The 22,610-nt window shown below is 36.1% G+C and overlaps 1 protein-coding gene across 3 annotated transcripts; it reads right to left on the bottom strand.

Annotated features, from left to right (window-relative positions):
* Positions 1 to 1,773: 1,773 nt before the first annotated feature.
* Positions 1,774 to 22,610, bottom strand: ZNF510 (zinc finger protein 510). Of its 3 annotated transcripts, none has more exons than XM_053578289.1 (7): positions 22,534 to 22,610; positions 20,619 to 20,888; positions 19,721 to 19,779; positions 9,559 to 9,685; positions 9,180 to 9,275; positions 3,596 to 6,635; positions 1,775 to 3,546 (listed from the first exon to the last, which is right to left on the bottom strand). In XM_053578289.1, the coding sequence occupies exons 2-6, from the start codon at positions 20,686 to 20,688 to the stop codon at positions 5,047 to 5,049; spliced, it is 1,941 nt and encodes a 646-aa protein (XP_053434264.1). In that variant the 5' UTR covers positions 20,689 to 20,888; positions 22,534 to 22,610; the 3' UTR covers positions 1,775 to 3,546; positions 3,596 to 5,046. The 3 variants fall into 3 exon arrangements, with proteins under 3 accessions (XP_053434276.1, XP_053434264.1, XP_053434270.1); XM_053578295.1 differs by lacking the exon at positions 22,534 to 22,610 and adding an exon at positions 22,492 to 22,526 and having other exon boundaries at positions 20,619 to 20,897; XM_053578301.1 differs by lacking the exon at positions 22,534 to 22,610 and having other exon boundaries at positions 1,774 to 3,546; positions 19,721 to 19,765; positions 20,619 to 22,525.

Below are 22,610 nucleotides of genomic sequence, written 5' to 3'. Positions count from 1 at the left end.
CCCATTTTGATCTTCTGTCTTATCCACTGTTTTATCCATTATTGAAGTCAGTAATAGCTTTCACAAAACAGTATAAGAATATAGAGACTTTAGGAAAGTGGTAAAACATAAAATGAAGTAATAAAGGAGATAAGAGCCTTTGGGGCAAAGATTGTTGCTGTTAATGGAGAAATTAGGATGATGGCTAACATTTTCTTTGTTTTTTAATATAGGGTCTTTCTCTGTCACCCAAGCTACAGTGCAGCAATGTGATCATAGCTCACTCCAACCTCAAACTCAAGTGATTCTCCTGCCTCAGACTCCTGAATAGCTGGGACTACAGGTATATGCTACCACGCCTAGATAATTTTTAGATATTTTGATAGGTAGGGTCTCATTATGTTGTCTAGGCTGATATAGATGTTTCACTTCACTCAACACCACCAACATATACATTCTTCTCAAGTGTGCATGAAACACTGAAGCAATACTCTTGTCTTGGTCTCCCAAAGTGCTGAGATTACATGCATAAACTACTACATCCAGTTTGAAGAAGAAATAAAAGTTTCCCAAGGGAACAAATTACCTCATATGAAATAAACTGGTTTGGGATCTGCAGATTTCTGCCACAGGTGTCAGGCAGGTTACATTGATGATGGAAAAGTTTGAGCAGTAGGTGGCTCCAGTTAGAAGTGACAGATTTGTACAACAGATTGGGGCACTTAATTGGGTGCACCTGAACATTAAGCAAGAGAGGACTAAACTTAATATATTGAGAAGGTATGCTGAACATATGTGCAAAATCCACATCTCACTTCTTTGGGCTTGTTAAAGAATATGTTTCTTTTTAAAAAACCTTATGACCTTTCACCCTGCCACTTAAGAGATTATTATATAGTTAAGAACTTATGCATTAGACACTAACATTTGATGAATAAGCATCCAAATAACAGTGGGAACTACTCATCATTAGTAACGATATTCCCCATCCTGAACTTGTCATTTAGCTCCTGAACATATGATCATTCAAGTTTATCATGCAGATTTCTTTTGCCAGAAAGATAGGCCAGCTAGTTTCTTTGTTAATTCCATATCAAAGGTCTTCAGGTTAGGGTTAAGCTAATTACACTATTCTACCAGTGTTCCTTATAAGGAGATCACTAAAATACCCAGTTGACCAGAAGGCTAATGGAACTTAAGAGATTGTGCCATCTAACAAGAAAACAAGCTTGTTCCTCTCCCATTATAGTATGTATAAAGCTGCCCAGGAGAAAGACAGAATATATGTATTATTTCTGCTGGGTTTACAGGGAGACTTCTGATATAAGAGAAACAGTATTAGGAAAGACAAACACATGGTCACATGAGGGTGTTTATAGTTCTTATTTTGGGGTCAGGTATTTCTCCAAAGGGCTTGACTCTTGAAAGTGACAAAATAAAAAACCTTTCTCTGTTGAATTTTCAGAATGATGATTTGGGAAGCAAAAGTGAGAGGAAGTACTATTAAAAATGCATTAAAGGGATGAGCCACAGAATTTCTTTGCCTGCTTGTTTAGTTGATCTAAAAATTTGACTTTACCATTACTTTTGTTTTGCAAAATTGCTTGGGTTATTACTAACAAAATATTGTGTGGAAACAAAGCAAAAAAAAAAAGTTTGTACTCTCCAACACTAGTAAAAAACTTAGATGAACAGGCAGTACTTTAATTCTCAGGGACTATGGCACTAGCTGCACTTGGAACTGGGAATCAGTTTATTGGACGTAAATTGTTTTGATTGACAAATATCTGAAGAAAAGTACTGTACACTTCGGAATTTTAAGAACAAGTTTCATTTAAGAAATTTATAAAATATCTCAAACAGAATGTCTGTCAAAGGCAAGCTTACAGTAATACTCTAACTATTTACAATAAATGATCAATCTTCTCAAAAAATAATCTAGATCATGAAAAGGAAAAATGTTCAAATTTCACTTTCATAATAGTACAGTAACAAACATAACTAGTGCCTAATATGTAGAGGTACTATTTCATGTGTTTAAGATACATTATAAATAAAATGGTTAAGAACTCCTTCTCTCTTTCCTATCTTTATTAGCTTGATCACTCTTAGTAGGCAAGGAGACAGAAAATTAACTTCTTTAAAATTGCTAGATGAGGTATCTATCTGCTGGAATAAAAGACTACAACTTGGTAAGGACATCAGCCAGCTGGGAAGAGAAAGAGTGCATTCATGATTAGAATACAGACTATGGTCTTCTACCAGTGATGTACAATATGGAAAGGTATCTTGTGGTCTTGCCTCAGTAAAGCAACAGCAGATAAAATCTGAGTGCCAAGTCTTGGGACTTGTCACCTGACCTCCTGATAAATTACTAAAGCCACCTAGGTGAATTAATTTCATCCAGGAGGTACCTGATCCTCAACAGCAATGCCAATCATAATCTTAAAAGATTCTCTGTAAAAGAAGGCAGGAAGGGAGATGATTCTAAGGATCTTTTTAAAGAAAGTGTCTGTGTAAAACTTAAGCAAATGAAAGACTTGCTTTATAATACCAAATATTATACAACCAGAGTAATTACATGGCAGTATTTTAATTCTCAGGGACTATGGCACTACCTGCACTGAGGCAATGTCAATCACTTTCTCTCCATGTGTTACCTTATCTTCTCCAATTGCAGATGCATTTTCTAGGCTAGGCTGCTGGCAGTTCTAGAGTCACAGTGCAACTTGTTTATCATGTCCCATTTCTAAAGTCCTACAGTGTATTCTCATTTTCCAAATCCTTCTGTGAAACACTTAATACTAGGCCAGAAAAATACTAGTACCTCAGATGAGGTATGTGCCAACCCTGTTCAGAAAAGGATGTGTATTAAAATAACAGAACATAGAGAAGGAGTGATAAGCAGCCATATGCAATATCTTTAAAAAATGTCAATTTAGCACATGAAGATATTTAAAACCAGTAGGAAAGTGGTGAATTAACCAAATGACATAAATCATTAGCTATTCACCCAGAAGGAAAAAAATTATAGACTGTGTAAATTATTGTATCAAATGATATCATTGGAAGCATCACATATATAGAAGCCTTTACTTTGTATTCAACATGCAGTGGTAAATATTTTGCCATACCAGTACAGTAACAGATTCAGGAAGCAATGGTGGTGATCGGATCAGAGAAGACTCCATCTACAGCTTGATTTAGTCTTCGCAGAAATTAGTCTATCATGGACATTTACACGAATAAGTCTGATGGTGTGCTCAGCAGATGGGATGTTTACCCCCACAGTATAGAGCACTATAGAGGGTCTTTTTACATCTATTATTTTCCTACTGGAATGTCAAATAGCTAGGCCACGGCAAGCACCCTCAGATCAATAAAAAGGTAACAAGGTCCATCAAATGGAGTATTGGCCAGAGCTGAGAAGATCCTTGTTTTGTCCACTGTGAGAATGACCATTTTCATTTTGGGGTCTGCATAACAGCACTGAGTTTGAACAATCACAGCATCCTAGTGGTTTCAGCTAGCCAAACTATCAGTGAACCAGGCCTAATTAAGAGTAACCTTAATGAACAGAGGGTTCTACTAAGCCAGTAGTAGAACAGAGATGAACAGAGATGAACAGAGGGTTCTACTAAGCCAGTAGCTTTGCTTCAGGTGGTAAGTGGATAGGTGTTACTATTTCATGCCATTGATGGCCCCAGAGATAGTGAAGATGAGTAAAATAGCCAGTTGGTCAGGTAAGCTAATGGAACTTAGAGAGTGTGCCATCTAACAAGCAAACAAATTTGTCTCTCTCCCATTATGGTACAAAGCTGCCCTGGTATATTATTTCTGCTGGGCCTCCAGGGATCCATTTAACATACAACAAATGGTATTAGGAAGGACAAACATGGAGGCAGTTTCTGGAGCTAGATAGCTGCAATCTCAAACATTCCATTTTGATTTCACCAGTGAGGCTTGTTGGCTCCTTCTTATTTTGTTGATTGTTGCATTCAAGATGACACACCCCCCAAAGTGCAATTTTAGGCCAGAAGCCTCTACTTATGCCAGATGTCTAGTGTATAAAAGAGCCCAATAGTAAATTAATAGCTGCTTTTCAAAAGGAGTGAACCTGGTGACCATGCCAGGGCAACAAGTCAATCCTCCCTGTCCCCATTCCCAAAGGCTGCCTCTGTTTGCCACAGGTTTCAATAAACAAAATCAACAACACAGAGATCTGAAGCCCAAAATGATCATTAGAACTGTGGGACATCAAAGCTACCTTCTTTAACTCAACTCTTCCTGATTAGGAGAATTCTCTCTATGACTTATAAGGAATATAGTAAATAACATTAATTACTCCTGTACTTGCAGTTATAAAAGTAACCATGGTACCTTCCACTGGGTCAAAAGGCCCTATCCATAGGTTATATATATATTTTCCTACCCTACTTAGAACCCCATGAAACCTAGTGAAATCTAGGCCCCCCCTATCCTTACATTAAAGCATGGCATCTAAGGTGACCTAACAGATCATATTCATTTTTTTCTGGTAGTTTGTCAGGGAAGTCTTTTATTTTGGAGAACTGGATGAGGTATATACATCATGGGCATCCACATTCCTGTAGTCAGTCACAAAGATTCACTTAGATGAAAAGGAGATTGGGATTTAGACTAGTTATGTGTCCACAGGAAAAATGAAATTGTTATTACTGAACAAATTACTGGACTATGTGAGTTATTTAACTCTTGCAAGAAATAGAAGCCTGTGTGAATTCATTAATGTACTCTAGGAGTTGCCTTTTGTACAAAATTCTTCCTGTATTCATATTCATACGGTTTCTCACTATGTGAATTCTTTGATATGCTGTGAGTGTTGATTTCTGGAACTGTCTTCTTACATTAACTACAATCAAATGCTTGTTCTTATGAGTATCTCAATATCACATGGGGTATTCTTTTTGTCAGAGGATTTTGCTGTCATTACATCAATAAGGCTTTTCCCCCTCCTGGAATTTTCTGACATACATCTAGGACTGACTTTGTATATAATTTCTCATCTTCACTACATTCATAAGATTTCTACCCACTGTGAGTTCTCTGATGCATTCTAAGGTTGGATTTCTGGCCAAAAGTTTTCCCACACTTATTGCATTGAAAGGGTTTCTCCCCTGTATGAATTCTCTGATGATCACTAAGGATTGCCTTTCGGACAAATTTTTTCCCACACTCATTACATTTAAATGGTTTCTCCCCAGTGTGAATTCTCTGATGCACTCTGAGGGTTGATGTCCGGGCAAAAGTTTTCCCACATTCATTACATTTAAATGGTTTCTCTCCCGTGTGCGTTTTTTGATGTTGAATGAGATGGTCTTTTCGCCAGAAAGATTTTTCACATTCATTACATTGATAAGTTTTCTCCCCACTATGAGTTCTCTGATGTATTCTGAGGTTTGACTTTTGGCCAAAAGTTTTTCCACATTCATTACATTGAAAGGCCTTCTCCCCTGTGTGAATTCTGTGGTGATCTCTAAGAGTTGACTTCTGAACAAAAGTTTTTCCACATTCACTACATTGATAGGGTTTCTCCCCTGTGTGAATTCTCTGATGCCCTCTGAGGGTTGACTTCTGGACAAATGTTTTCCCACATTCATTACATTTATAGGGTTTCTCTGCTGTGTGGATTCTCTGGTGTGTACTGAGGTGTGACTTCTGGGAGAAAGTTTTTCCACATTCATTACATTCAAATGGTTTCTCTCCTGTATGAGTTCTCTGATGTTGAACAAGATGTCCTTTCTGACAGAAGGATTTCCCACATTCATTACATTTATATGCTTTTACCTCTGAGTGAGTTCTCTGGCGTACTTTGTGGGCTGATGTTTGGTAGGATTTCTTATCATGATATTCTAAAGACTTATCCCCAGTTTGTTTTTTGTCATTACATACCAATGGATTTACTCTTTTGACAGTTTTCTGAGGTTGGCTGAGGTGTGATTTACTGTTAAAATTATTTCCATTTGCATCACATTCATAATGTTTCATAGTAATTTTAAATCTGTCATATTCTTCTACAGCTGACTTCTCAAAGGAGTTATATTGGTGAAAATAAGGGTATTTCTCTCCTATGCCAGTTATCCTGTGGTCAAAGAGAGTTACTTTATCACAGTTTTTCCTAAGTTCATCATCTTTACAGGATTTTTCACCAGTGTGAGAATTCTTATGTGTAACATAGTCAGTCTCACCATTAAAAAAATTTCCAATTTCATTACACTCAAAGGACTTCTCCAAAGTTTGAAATTTCTGAAGCTCAGAAAGATCATAACTGAGGACTTTCATGTTTTTACTATATTTATACAATTTCTCTTCAGTCTGAGTTTTCTCAAACTTAATCTTGAAAGGTGAATTCTCACATAAATTATGGCAACCTAGTTTCTTTGGTGAATGTCTCCTGTTATTAATGATAAATTCGGAAGTACTCTGCAAACTTACTCCCCATGAGTCATATTTGTAGTATATTTTTGTTGAAGGAACAGGAGCTATATGCAGATTAAATGGTTTTCTCAAAAGTACTACTTCCTCTGTAGTTAATATTTTATTTTTGGCAAATATTTCTTGCTGTAAGTGTTTGATTTTCTTGTTCTTCTTGGTCAGGTCATCATCTGTGTAATCTTCTAAAATGGAGAAAAATTGAACACATCTTACTAATATTACATCTCTCATTGCTGTGGCTTATAGACACACCACCTATGTTGTACTTTATTCTTTGATTTCTCAAGACTAAATAATTCATATGTATGTGTGTGAGAAAATATATCCCTACAACATCCCTCTTTTAATAAATAATACTGACATAGTGCAAAGGGAGAGGAAACTGGTAATGAAAACATATCTCCATCTGGCATGTGATTGATAAGATTTACCTATCTGCGTAGATGAAGGAAAGAAAAATAAATACTATAGTTTTACAGACGTGGTTATTTCACAGAGCAGGAAAATCACAGTTTTTGAATAGGATGGATATTGACAAAGACCGTAAACTTATCTACACTAACAAGAAAATTAGAAGGCAATAGTATTCATGGAATAGGGGCACAAAGAAAGGGTTTAGGTTGAGAGAGTAAATTCCCATGTGGGTCCTAAGATTATCTAGATTATAATGGTTATAATACTCAATTATCTGCATTATTCCAATTTTATATCCTTCAGCAATTGTTTTTACTTCAGATTAGTAAGAGGATACAAATGATTAGGTTACATCTTCTGTGTTTCATGGGTAAAGTTCAACTTGTAGTGGAGCCCTTTACCTAGGGGGTGTGTTGTAAACCTTTACATTGTAAACCTTAGGTGAGAGCTTATCAGTCACCTTCCCTCCTCCCCTTTCCCTCTCTGCCCCCCATTTGAATTTATTTGTGTTTTTCTTCTTGTACGGGCATGTAGTTGTTTATCTATTGTTTTCATATTAGTATTGAGTACACTGGATAGTTGCTTTCCCATTCTTGTGATACTTGACTAAGAAGAATGTGCTTCAACTCCTGTACCCCTCATCAATTCTTCAACATCAAATTAAATTTACAATGGTACCAACTTCCTTATGAGTAAATGAAGAAGTTTAGAGTTCAGATGCTAATCTATCTTAACAGCTGTGATTCACAGAAATACAAATGAGTATAAAACTGATGAAAATCCATTCTTGCAAATCAAATAGATTCACTACTCTATTCTGGCTGTTATACCTTTGATTTATTCTATTAGAATTAAATGGTAAGTAAACCTGACCTTTCCATTAGAAGTTTACACATTTCAATCTGACATGAGGAGTACAACTTTAAATGAAGTATCATGTAAGGCCTTACTATAAACATAACATTTGAGGAACATCTGAATCCTTTGGGAATTTTAAATGCCTATCTTTGACAGTTTTATACTGCAAATATCTGCCACTTGTAGTTTACCTATTAGCATTTTAACATTGAAACACTATATATCCACATAAAAATTTCACATGCAACTGAACTGTACTGACTAAACACTCATGGAATCAGAAGCTATGTTATGAACCAGAACACAAATGGCTGTGCAAAAATGCCTATCTATCCCTACCTTATTACAATTTCTTTATGCTTGGCATTCAACACTCTCCACATACAGTAGACCCTTTTTAAGTTGACCACCCAAAGAACTGTAAGAAACTGGTAAACATAAAGAACTAGGCCTACTGTATTAATATGTACATGGAGGGCATGTTTAGTCTATGAAAATCCGATCAACTTAAAGAGATGGTCAATGGAGAGAAGTAGTGAACTATGGAGGTTCTACCATACTTATTTAATTATTCTCTGATTTTCTTGATATTTTTGCCAATATATCAATTCCTAAAAAATGGAGTTGAGTTTTGCCTATTTATCACCTTTACATAAATGTAACCAGTGTGCATATCTTGTTTTCTTTTGCTTAAAATTAGGTTTGTAAGCACTATAAAAGATTTTATGCAGCTGTATAATTCTCCCTAAAGAATACAATGATTTCTCCATTGATGAGGCAAATTTTTGGCAAATATAAAAAATATTGCCATTAATTCTTTATGCATGCTACAGAATATGGTTAGAAAAGGAATTGCTTGGTTACGATGTACAGAAAATATTTCCTGGATTAAAAAACCCTCCTGACACGACAATGGTTTTACCAGTTAGTGTGTAAGTGTCTCTAATATTCCAAAATCTCACCAGGATTTAGTATTGCCAGATTTGTTAATCTCACTTTATACTAGATCTCTCATTCTACTTCATACCTCACTTCCTATTTTATTATGGATGCCATGAAAGAATTGAACACATTTTCAAAGATTTAATGGCCATTTTGAAAGTTCTTGATGAAAGTCTTTTGCCAGTTTTCAATTGACTTGCCCACCTTTACCCACCTTGATTTCTAAAGTTCTTTGTTTTCAGGAAGTTCATATTTTCTAGGTTACTTGCAGTGTCTACATACTGTGATACTCCATGGCTTATCTTTTCCACTCTTTTAATGCTATCTTTTATGACCAAAGTGCTTACTTTTAATGGAATCAAATTCATTAATCATTTTCTTTTAAATGGTGTTTTTGTGTCTTTGGGCTTACTAACAAAAGTCTTGTAACATAAAGATGTTCACCCCACAAGTTACTTTCTAAAGTCTAACTACCTTTGTAGAATTCTGTATGCTACCGTTAATAAACTCACTTGGATGATTCTGGTTTGAGAATTCCTCTTCTGAGAACCAAGGCTCTTCTCCTTGCTCCAACCTGAAGATTATGTTGGGTTTGAAAATGCAGTAGCCTGTAAATAGGAAACAATTGATGACGGAGGCTAGATATATGAGCTTTATGGTCTCTAAAAGAGAAAGAAGATACAGCTTTAGAAATAGCATCCTGAAGGTGCTCATTTGTATCTATCACTTGCAGTGGACAATACTTTCTTCTTAGTCCTTAAAAGAATTTTGTTACTTTACACTTGAATAAAAAGTCTAAATAACATTAAATGTTAAGTGTTCATGTTCATGCTTACCAAGGAAATGCCTTCTATATAGAGTTACAAAGCTAAGTTATGCTCATATGCTCACCCACTGAGACTAGGTTGCTGTAGTTCTCCAGCATTACATCTCTGTAGAGATTCCTCTGAGCAGGCCCCATTTGTTGCCACTCATCCTGGCTGAATTCCACATTCACATCCTTGAATGACACTGATGCCTGTAACAGTATATGTCTGTTCAATCTGAACAGTTCAGAATAGGGTGACACAGATATTTATCCATGGAAAATTATTTTTATCATTTTTACTGTAAAGAACTTAAAACAGACAAGTGAATAAAAAAGATGCCTATTCTACATCTATTTTATAATTTGAAGGTACTCACTAAAAATGCTATAACACAATTAATCTGTATATATTGATGAATTATACAAATGTACTATCAATAGATACATGAGTAAAATTTTTTAAATTCTTATTTTTGTAGACAAAAACTGTAAATTAACTTCCTGTAATTTTTATTCCACACCCTAACAGACTATCTGGGCACACTCTAGAATGAAGGTCTGAAAATTATGGCCTATGCACCAAATCTGGTTTGTCAGTTATTTAAAATATTTATTACAACACAATCATACTCATTTTGCATTGTCAATGGCTGCTTCTGAGCCGAAATAGCACTGAGAAGTTCTATCAGGTACCTTCTGACTATCAAGACTGAAAATATTTACTACCTAAATTTGTACGGGAAAAATTTAACAACCTCCAGACAATCTAATTGAAGGAAAGACTGACACCATAAAAACAACAACAAAGAAAACACATTTTATATACAGAAATCTGATGTTGAAAGTAAAGGAGGGAAAAAGATATACCATGTAATCATTAACCAAAGGAAAGTTGATGTTCTATTAACATCAAAAATAGTAGATTTTACTGTAAGAAAAGAATTATAAAAGCTAATGGGTAACAATTTATAATGAGAAAGTAGGCCTTTACAGAAAATAAATTGGTATACACCTGTAAAAAGCTTTCAATATAATAATCTCTCATTATTCACAGATTATATCTTAGTGAATTCAACACTAAAATTTATTCGTAACCTCATATTCAAAAGTTGGAGTTATTTTGCGGTGATTTGCAGACATCTACACAAAGGTAAAAAATTTGAGTTGCCTGACATGCATGTTTCCAGCTAAGGCTTAACAAGGTAACATTACACCACCTTTTTTCAGTTCTGATACTCTTCTCAATCTATTTAGTGTCATATTTACTTTTTATGCTTTTTCTTGGTGATATCAATTTTTTGAACAGTCTGCCTATATAATGCTGAAGTACTGTCTAGTTACCTAAACACAAAAAAGCTGTTTTATGCCTCATGGAGAAAATTTCTATGTTAGATAAATTTGTTCAGGCATCAGTTATGGTGCTGCTGATCATCAGTTCAGTGTTCATGATTCATAATATTAAATTAGGTATCTTTAAACAGAAACACACATAAAACAAGATTATACATTGCAAAAAACAAGTATTAGGGAAAATACCTAATACTGTATTTTCCCTCTGAGCAATGGTTCAGTATTTATTAGTTCAGTATTTATACTGGCTTTATGGAACATTACTACTAAGAATAATGAGAACTGACTGTATATAAACAAAAGTTGATGGAAATGAGATAGATCTACAATTGTAATTAGTGATTATAATGCAACCCTCTCAGTAATTCATAGAACAGTAGATTGAAAAAAACAATAGGATGGTTTGTACAGGAGTCAGCAAGCCACAGGTTCAAAGGCCAATCTAGTCCACCATGTTTTTGCTTTTGTTTTTGTAAATTAAAAAAAACACCATCACTATCATGGTTCTTTTTGTAAATAAAATTTTATTGGAATACAGCCACATTGATTTGTATATGTAGTACCCAGGGCTGCCATAACACTACAACTGCAGAGTTCAGTAGTTGCAACTGAGGCTATTATCTCCCACAAAGCCTAATATCTGCCATTTACAGAAAAATCCTGAGGACCACTGATAGAGGAGATTTAAATGACATAATTAACCACTGCATAACATAATACTCAGGTACACTTTTTACATTAAAAAATCCAGACAGGATGTATCACTAAATTAGAAAAAATTACAATCATGAAGCAGGATAGCTCTGGACATTAGTTCAAAGATAATTGAAAAAAGCAATGCTAACATCCCTACTAGAGCATAGCTAGGAAAACTGAAATTTAATGTCTTTTTTGAAAGTATCAGGAGAGTGACAGGCCCATGCAGGGAGAATTAGGGCCTGTTCATTTGTTTACTATAACAGATGATACCAAACTTCATACAAGAGAATAAGGAAGATGAAACTACAAAATTTTAACAACTTGTTAACAGTCAAGTATGTGCTAGTATAAGTGTGCTAGCGCCACTCCTAGGGGGATTTCCACCTTGCTACAGTATCAAAGGAAAAATCAAGTCAGAAATTAGAAAATATATTGAGACTACTAAAAATGAAAACAGAAAATACAAAAATACATGATATGCAGCTAAAGCTATGATTAGGGCAAAATTTATAGCTACACTACCTACATTAAAAAAGATTTAAAAATCAATAACCTAAATGTATACCTTAAGAAACTAAATAAAGGTAGGAACGCTGCTACTGACCTTACAGAAATAAAAAGGATAGTAAAGGAATACAATGAACAACTGTACACCAACAAATTAGATAAAGTAGACGAAAGGAAAAATTCCTGGAAACACACCAATTACTAGAATTGACTCAAGAAGAAAAACACTATCTCTACAGACCCATATAAGGAAACTGAATCAGTCACAAAATCCTACCTGTATAGAAAAGGCAAGACCAGCTGGCATCACTGGTGAATTCCACCAAACATTTAAACAACTAACACCAGTACTTTTCTAATTCTTCCGAAAATAGAAGAGGAAGGAATATTTCCTAACTCACTCTATGAATTACCTTGAACCATAGCCAAAGAATGCATCAAAACAATAATTCAGGCTGGGCGTGGTGGCTCCTGCCTATAATCTCAGCACTTGGAAGGCTGAGGTGGGTGGATTGCCTGAGCTCAGAGGTTCCAGACCAGCCTGAGCCAGAGTGAGACCTCATCTCTTAAAAAAAAAAGAAAGAAAGAAAGAAAACAAACAAACAAACAAAAATAATACCTTGAACCATAGCCCAAGACTGCATTAGAAAACAATAGTTCAATATCCCTTATAAGTACAGATGCATAAGTTCTCAATAAATTACTAGCAAACCAAGTCCCTCAGAAATAAAAAGGACTAAACACATGACCAAATACAATTTATTCCAGGAATGCAAGTTGGCTTACCATAAGAAAATCAATGTCAAGCATCACATTAACGAAGGAAATAAATTGCATGATTATCTCGAGTGATACAGAAAAACATTTGAGAAAAGCCAACATCTCATGATAACAACAAACATGCAATATAGTAGGAATAGAAAGGAACTTCCTCAACATAATATAAAGTATTTCTAAAAAAAAAAAACACAGCAGACATCATATAGTAGGCAAAAAGACAGGTAGATTTCCTCCAACCATCAAGAACAAGACAAAGATGCCTCCTTTTATCATTTCTATTCATTGTACAGGAAGGTCTAGCGAGAGGAAATGGGTAAGAAAAGGCATACAAATTGGCAAGGAAAAAGTAACAGTATCAATATTGATAGACCAGATGATTTAATGTGTAGAAAATATTAAAGTGGGAGGCCAAGGTAAGAGGATTGTTTAAACTCACAAGTTCAAAACCAGGCTAAGCATGAACAAGACCCATCGCTACTAAAAACAGAAAATTAGTCAGGTGTTGTGGTGGGCACCTATAGTCTCAGCTAATCAGGAGGCTGAGGCAGGAGGATGGCTTGAATCCAAAAGTGTGAGGTACCGTGAACTAGGCTGATGCCATGGCACTCTAGCTTGGCATCAAGGGCTGAGACTTGGTTAAAAAAAAATACTAGAGAATACACAAAAAACTAGAAAGAGCTAATAAATTAATTCGGCAAGATGAACATACAAAAATCATTTGTATCTCTATACACTAGCAATGAACAAGGGAAAAATTAAGAAAACATTTCCATTTACAATAGAGTAAAAAAATTTAAAATATTTAGGAATAAATTTAACCAAAGTGCTTAACTTACATATGATTGCTAGAAAACACTGTTAACAGAGAAATGAAAGAAGAACCTAAAAAAGTGGAAAGACACTGAATGTTCATGGATCGGATGATTTAATATTGTTAAGATGGCAAATGAAAATGATCCACAGATTCAATGACATTTGTATAAAAATCCCAATGATCCTTTTGCAGAACTTTTCATTGTACAATTTATATGAAATTCTATTGGAACCTGAACATTCTAATGAAAAAAGAATAAATTTAGAGGGATCATATTTCCTGAGTTGAAAACTTACTATAATGCAACAGTAATCAAGATACTGTGGTACAGGCTTAAAATAGAAACATGTAGATCTATGGAATAATTGAGTCTAGAAAAAAATTCGTACATCAACCATTTGTTAGGAAATTAATAGTTTTTCCAACAAATGATGCTGGGATAATTGAATAGCTGTATCAAAGGAATGAAGTCAGACTTCTACCTCATACCATATTAAAAAATTACCTTAAAGTGCATCAAAAGCTTAAATAGAGAGTATAAACTACGTAACTCCTAGAAGAAATAAGGAGCAAATCTTCACGACATCAGATTTGGCAATCTTTTCCTGGATATGACACCAAAAACACAAGAAACCAAAAAGAAAAATGAAGTTTTGTGCAACAAAGGATACTATTAAGACAGTGAAAAGAATAACTCACAGAATAGAAAGAAATATTCACAAATCATATATTTAATAAAGGTCCCAGTCACCAGAATACATAAAAGAATTCTGAATAACAAAAAGACAACCTAATTACAAAATGGGCAAAGGACTTGGATAGATATTTCTCCAAAGATGATAAATAGCCAGTAAACATAAGAAAAGATGGTATCATTAATTGTTAGGGAAATGCAAATCAAACCCAAATGACACACCACTTCACACCCACTAAGATGTCATAATTTAAAAAAAAAAGGAAGTAACATGTGGTGATAATGTAGCAAAAGTAGAACCCTAAAATACTGCTTGCTGATGGGAATGTAAAATGGTCCGTTCACTGAGGAAAACAGTTTGACAGTTACTGAAAAAGATAAATGTAGAGATACTCTATGACTCAGAAATTCCATTCTGAGATTTATTTCTAAAGAAAACATGTGTCCACACAAAAACTTGCAGACCACCAATCCTAATAGCAAGAATGCAGAAACAACTTAAACGTTTATTAATTAATGAATGGATAAACAAAATGTGGTACATCCACACAATGCAATATTATTCAGCCATATAAAGAAATGATGTACTGATACATACTACAACGTGGATGAACCCTGAAAACAGTATACTATGTGAAAGAAACAAAGACCACATATTGTATAATTTCATCTATCAGAAATTCTGAGAATAGGCAAATATAGAGTGTTACAATGTAGATTACTGGTTGTTTAGGGCTGGAACTATACATAATGACATGGAATTTCTTTCTGAAATGATGAAAATGTTCTAAAATTGACAGCAACAATGACTGCACAGCCCTGTGAATATACTAAAAACCACGGACTATATACTTTAAGTGTGTGAACTGTGTGGTATGTGAATTATATCTCAATAAAGCTGTTAGCATTCATATGTAAAAGCTACCCACAAAAAACTCCAAGAGTCTTCTGGAGATTCTTCTAGACCAATGTTTTTCTAGACCATTTTTATCTCACAGCACACTTGAACCTATAGTTAAACTCCCACAGTACACTTAAATTATGTTGATCCAAAAAAAAAAGATTAAAAAAAGAAAGAATATACTTACTGTGCTTTGAATTTCTTTTGAAAATAATTTAATTAATGATCTTTAAGATCTTCTCTTGGCATACCAGTTGAAAATGATTGTTCTAGACCTTAGAAAAGACTGCCTGAAAGGTATATTTTTTCAAAAATTTAAGGAAGAATTACTAGCAATCTTAATCTCTTTTAGAGAACAGAAAATGAGTAATTGTTTCTCAACTCATTTTATGAAAGTATAACATTGCTGCCAAAATCTGACAAGACACTATATGACAGAAAAAATGAAGGCCAATATCTCTCCACTAATGTAAACACAAAATGTTAATCAAAATATTAACAAATTGGATCCAGAGATATATTAAAAGTATAACAGATAACTTTACATAAGCAGGTGAGAATTATCCCAGAAACGCAAGTTTGGTTAAACATTGATAAATCTATCAATATAATTCACCCTTCTCACAGAATAAAGGAATAAAATTATACGATTGATTATCTGACTAGATGTAAGAAAAGCATGTGACTAAATTTAATACACATATATTATAAAAAAAATCTTAGGAAAAATAAAAGCAGAAAGGGTACTTCCTTATTCTAATAAAAGGGCATGTACAAAAAAACCTATAGTTAAAGTAAGATTCAATGGTGAAATATTGAGTACTTTACCCCTCAAGTGAAGTATAAGAAAAGGATTTCTATTATTACCACTTGTACTCTATATTTTACCAAAGTCATAGTAGTAAGGCTAAAAATAAATTAAAGATATAAAGATTACAAAGTAAGTAAATTGTATTTATTGCAAAATACATTACTGGGCACATTTAAAACCCCAAAGAATCTAGAAACAAGCTATTAGAATAAATGAATTTGGAAAAACACCTAAATAAAAGATCAATACTAAAAAATCCATTGCATTTTACTAACTAAAAATACACTGCAAAATGACATTAAAAAATTACCATTTGCACTAATATCAATATAGATCAAATACCTAGTAATAAATCTAATAAAAGATGTCAAAAACTTCACCTTTATTCTGAAAAACTTCCTAGCTGAATTTTCTGTGGAAACTGATAAAACTGCATGAAAATGCAAAGGATCTGAAACAGTAAATTCTGGAAGAAGTAGAATTTGGAGGCCTATACTATTGTACATGCTATTTCCTGATTTACTTTAAAGCAACAGTCATTATGACAATGAAGTACTAGCAAAAAAATAAAATAACTGAAAAGAATACAGTCTAGATTTTGCTTCACTTATATATAGTCACTTGATTGACAAGACAGAGGATGAGTTTTTCAATAAATGGTGCTAGAGCAACTGGGCATGCATATGCAAATGTGCACCTTGATATTCACCTTGCATCAAGCACAAAAGCTAATTCCATGCACGTGAAGCTAAGTACGCAGTCACACTGTAAGACAATATCGTAATGATCTTGAAGTAAGACTGTGGCTCAGTGAGTAGGGCGCCGGCCCCATATGCCGAGGGTGGCGGGTTCAAACCCAGCCCCGGCCAAATTGCAACAAAAAAATAGCCGGGCGTTGTGGCAGGCGCCTGTAGTCCTAGCTGCTCGGGAGGCTGAGGCAAGAGAATCGCGTAAGCCCAAGAGTTAGAGGTTGCTGTGAGCTGTGTGATGCCACGGCACTCTACCTGAGGGCGGTATGTGAGACTCTGTCTCTACAAAAAAAGAAAGTATCTTTCAAACATGACACACAAAAACTACCATTAAGATACTGATTCCAGGGCGGCGCCTGTGGCTCAGTCGGTAAGGCGCCGGCCCCATATACCAAGGGTGGCGGGTTCAAACCCAGCCCCAGCTGAAATGCAACCAAAAAATAGCTGGGCGTTGTGGCCGAGGCAAGAGAATCCCTTAAGACCAGGAGTTGGAGGTTGCTGTGAGCTGTGTGATGCCATGGCACTCTACTGAGGGCCATAAAGTGAGACTCTGTCTCTACGATAAAGAAAAAAAAGAAAGTGTACATGCTCTTTGTAATACTCCTGTGTCTAGAATTTCTTCTCCCACAGAACTACTGCAAGTCTGGACATGGCAGATAGCCCACAATAAAGAAAAAAAGAAAAAAAAAAAAGATACTGATTCGGATCTTTATGAAACTTTGTTATCAAAATACATTATTAAAGGAAAATGAATGGGCAAGCTACAGAATCCAAAAACGTTAGCAGTACATAACATCTAGCATATTTACATATTGCTCACTGATAAAAGGGAAATAATGGGATGCAGGGAAAATTGTGCCTTGATTTGTAGCATAAGACTCGCTTCCTGCTTGAGAGCCCTAGAGGATTGAGAGAATGGCATGTGAGTAATGTACGTGAAGGAAAGCAAAAAACAGGCCTCCAAGAGAGAATTTATATGTGAGGTGTGACATTAATAGTTATGGTAAAGATTCTCTAGATTCCAAAGGTTTCTTGATGTGGGAGGCAGAGGTTGTAAGAATTAAATAAAGATCTGCAGTTTTGCAAAAATTAAGGTAGAGACATTCTATCTGACTTTCTCCATGTCCTACCTGATCAGTGCTAATGTCGGACAAACAGCTTTTGTCTACTTCCTCCCATTTTATGATAATAAATACACACTTGAGGTTTACTTGGAGTGCTCCTCCCACTGTTCCTCAGTCCCCTGACATGGACGTTGTGTCAAACCTCTTCTTTCCTTGGTCAAACCCCCTCATCTGGTCAACTCAAACCCCTTCAAAGAGACACACAGCAAAACTGATGAATCTAAAAAGTATTGTGTATAGAGAAGCTGGATTTCCCCTCCTCTTGAACAAAGAGCACATACTATATGATTCTATTTATATAATGTTCGAAAACAAAGTTATTGTTTTTGTTTTCTAACGTGAGGTCAGAGTAGTTTGCCTCTATAGAAGGGTACAGTGGTTATTTACTGGCAATTGGCAGGAAGGTAATTTCAAGGGTGATGAAAATATTCTCTATCTTAATCTTGGTGCTAAATTAGTTACATGGATATACACATGTAAAAATCCATATAGTCACACGCTTAAAAGAGTACACTTTACTGGTACTGAAACTGTGCCTCAGTTAAAGAATTAAATAAATAAAAGTGCATATAAGAGAAAAATTTAACAAAATCTGTATAGCTGATAATTTAGGAAGATAGGAACATAGCATTACATTATTTCTATCTTTCTGGATTTTAAAAATTTCTCAATTCCTTATATCTTTATATTATGTACAGAAAATCAACCAGAGTGCTGTGAAAAATTTTAAAGATCATTATTTTTGAAAGAAGTTCAAAGCACAGTAAATATATTCTTTTTTGCTCTTTTATTTGATCAACATAATTTAAGTGTGCCACAGAAGTTTAACTATAGGTTCAAGTGTGAGATAAAAAGGATAAAAAACACTGCCTTATATGAAGAGAAAATTTAAACATAAACACGCATAAAGGAAAGATGATGTGATGATGGACATTGACAAGCCAACCTAACAGCCCTGACAAGGAATCAAACCTGCTGATACCTTAATCTCAGACTTACAGCCTCTACAATGCTAAGAAAATAAATTTCTGCTTAAGCCATCAGTATGTGATACTTATATTAGGGCAGCCCTAGCAAACAAGTACCCCCATTTTAATGGTCACAACATCTAACTCCATCCCCATCTCTTTTATTCCCTAAGAGGAAGTCCAAATGATAATGTGAAAGATTCTCACTGGACCTTGCATGCCTTCTTTAGTCTGCTCCGAAAATGCTGTAACCTTCCTTAACTCTGCAGCAATAAAATCCCACCCACTCTTTAGGACACAAGCCTTTTTACCTCTCCACTTTTGATCAACTGAGCCTACACCATCCATCTGTCCTTTCTTTGACACACTGACAGTGACTTGGGGTAATAAAAGCACCACTCTGGCACTATGCCCTCAACTTCCAATGAGGAAACAGTGGAAGCAACATATTCCATTTATTTCACTACAGTTACTGCAAAGATTTGCACTGTCACCTACATAAAAACAACAGACATTTTTCTTGACTTCGATGACTTTAACTTTCATGAGGAATCAGTTTGAACTTATCTCCTCATCAATATAAATCTTTAAACAAATCTTATGTGTCTCTCTACAATGGCTATCAGAAAGAATGAAAACTGACCCACACTTAAGAAAATCTGTAACATCAGAGGACTGTACATCTTTCCATATACCCACTCTGCTGTGCTACTTATTCACCTGCTTTTCTATATCTTTCCTGAATGATTCTGATCCATTTCTATTAATATTTCTACTTTACTTTCTTAGTGTCTGGATTCTTAACTAACTATAAAATCCATAATAAAAAGTGTTAATGAATAACTCACCTGAGATAGGTTCATTTTCTGCTGCTCTTGCAAGAGTGTGGACAACTGTAAAGGATAAGCTGGGGGTAAGGAACGAGTCATGAGTGTTCTGGTTAGCCTCAGTATTAATTGGCATCAAAATCTCATCTTATTAGCTAGGGAACAGTCCTCCCTCTGGAAAATTACATGTTGCTTTGACCCTTCAGAAGGGACAGGAAGCACCATAAAGAGATAGCAACTCCCGAATATGTACATCTCTAAAGTGGATATAACCTTACTGTTTTTTCAATCAGGTGATTGTAAATTATTTTCCTATTGATTTATTAAAAATGTATGTCCTCTTTGGCTAATTAACAAAAAAATTAAAACAGAATATTACACCAACAGAAAATCAATAGCACATTGGGAAAAAAAGATGGATGCTTAAAGACAGACTACTTTAAAATCTAACTTGTTGCAGTTTCTGAAAAAGACTTTTAATAAAACACTTCTGGTGATTAACTTGTGACAGAGTGATCAGCATTGTCCTTTGCTCCAAGCTCTGTCCTGAGTCACCATGAACAAAACATTCATCTCAGACACAATACTGTTTTAACTTTTTAAAAAAGATAAAAATAGAAATCTTTCCTACATTATCATTCTGTGATCATGTGATGTTTAGGACAGAGGAAACCTTAGTATATGTCTAGATGCTCCATGTGTCAGATACAGTGTGAGCAACTACAGTGAGAGAGTCAGAATCCAGAAAGAGTGAGGGAAGGGTGAAGAAAAGGGAGACTGTATGAGGAGGATTAAAGACATAATTTCCTCAGCACTGGCTGGTTATACCTTCCTCAAACACCATGAAGAAAAGCCCTCCAGCAACATGGGTTTTCCTGTGCAGTCTGACAGTCACTCATCCCTCTCAACCCCAGCTCACCATCTCTTGCATGTCGGTCCACAGAGTTCACTGTCACACAGTCTGGGATGGTTTGTGGATTTGGCGACATCACCAAGTCTGGCTCTCTCTGGGTCAGGGGATTAAGAACTGTTTCTGTCTGGTTCCACTTGGTTGGAAAAAGAAAAGAACTGCTTCTGGTGCAGGAAATCAGGACCTGCCCCTTTCTGAGTTCTCCTCCATCTGTTCTGAAGCTCTGGTGAGGTCTCTCTCAAGACCTATTCTTCCAAGTGGGACTCTTATCCCTGGGCTCTCTCCTTCCTGCCATACAAAGTGCAGAAGCTAGGACTTAGGCCTGGGTAAGAAATTCATTTTAGTTGAAATCTTCATGGAAAGTGGTGTTCTCCACCTCAGCACTATTGAGATTTGGGGCTGGATAATTCTTTGTCACAGGAAGCTATCCTACACACTGAACAATGTTTAGGAGTATTTCTAAACGTTCACTAGACACCTCCCCTCTTAGCTGTGAAAGCCTAAAATGTCTCCAAACATTCCAAAGTTTCCTAAGGAACAAAATCACCCTGGTTGAGAACCACTGACATAAGGCCTGAACCTGATTCTCTAGGAATTCATTAGACTTGTGCTATCCATTACTATAGCCACTAATCACATTTTCTGCCAAGCACTTGAAATGTGGCTAAATGCCACACATTGAAACGACATTGTGGGGTATATTGAGAAAAACACAGTATGTTTTTAAAATTAACTTCAAATTTATTTTTAGATTTGCATGTAGCTACTAGAACATTTAAAATTCCACATGAGGCTCATATGATCTTTCTATTGGACAGCACCATCCTAGAGTATCAGACTGTGCCTTCTGGAGATAAAGACAGCCTGGACAGTGCAAGAAGTGGCAGGAGCCTCAGTCTGACCCAAAGGCTCTGCAGATAGGCCAGATATCCCAGAACAAACATATTTGCCACATAGTAAGAGTCTGTCCACACTTGACTTCACAATCACAGTCCTAGGGATTTGAGGTCAAGTCACTCAGCTAATGTTTTGAAGGCTGCGATGCTGAGTTAGGCAGAATATTAGAAACAGCCTCATCTGGAAAGTAAACCATCTGTTTGTACTGGCAACCTAGTTCCCTTACCCTTTGTGACTTTGGTTCTTTATCATTTTACTCCTCATTCTTCTTTTTTGAGAATGCAGTCGCATCACCATAGCTCACTGCAACCTGAAACTCGTGGGCTCAAGCGAACCTTCCCTCTCAGCTGCCCAGGTGGCTGGGAGTACAGGCGTCCGACACTGCTGCCTGGCTAATTTGTCTATTTTCAGTAGAGACTGGTCTAGCTCTTGCTCAGGTCTCGAATTCCTGATCCCCCACCTAGGCCTTCCTCATTCTTCTTTTTAAATGATGCAACTGCATCTTCAAATAGGGTGGCTGTGAGAAAAAGAACAAAGGTCCTCCACATAGGACATAGCTAACATTTTTACATGTTGTTAACTAGCACTTGGCTAAATACTTTACAGGTGATGACTTATTCTTCTAATGTTCATGAGCAGTTTTTACTAACCTCATTTTCAGATGCCCAATGACAGAGCCAAAATTTACCGGGTTCTCACCACAGATCACTGGCCGCCCGCGGTTTGTGGCACGATAACAAACGTGCATTCCCGTCTTGCTGCTGGGATGGGACGGCCTGAGGTCTGCCTGCAGTCTGGCTCCCCCACCTGGGCCCGTACCCGTCATCTTTTGACAAGGACTCAGCCCCAATTTCGCTCCTGGAACTCAGCATTTCTGAGCCCGAGGGGCGGGACTAGCCCGGACACCAGCAATTACGGTGGAGGCGTCTACCTTGGGGAATTCCCCGGAATGTCCAGTTCCCGCCGCTTACACACAAGCGCGTACCTCTATGCTGGTCCGTAAGCCGTGCAGAGGCCCACTTCCCACAGCCCTTCCCTGAGGTACAAACCCTCTGCAAAGCTGGTCCAGGAGGAAGCTGGAAAATGAGGCTGACTGCACATGCG

The sequence above is a fragment of the Nycticebus coucang genome, chromosome 2 (assembly GCF_027406575.1).
Source record: "Nycticebus coucang isolate mNycCou1 chromosome 2, mNycCou1.pri, whole genome shotgun sequence".
Taxonomy (NCBI): domain Eukaryota; kingdom Metazoa; phylum Chordata; class Mammalia; order Primates; family Lorisidae; genus Nycticebus; species Nycticebus coucang.
The sequence above is the reverse complement of the archived record's forward strand: the minus strand, read 5'-3'. Positions and strand labels throughout refer to the sequence as shown.

Excerpts from the sequence above, each read along its gene's own strand:
- ZNF510 (XM_053578289.1), bottom strand. The coding sequence starts at position 20,688 with ATGTCGCCAAATCCACAAACCATCCCAGACTGTGTGACAGTGAACTCT. Across the intron at positions 9,276-9,558 it reads CAGCAACCTAGTCTCAGTGG|GCTACTGCATTTTCAAACCC; the intron begins GTGAGCATATGA and ends TCCTATTTACAG. Across the intron at positions 6,636-9,179 it reads CTCAAACCAGAATCATCCAA|AAGATTACACAGATGATGAC; the intron begins GTGAGTTTATTA and ends TCTCCATTTTAG.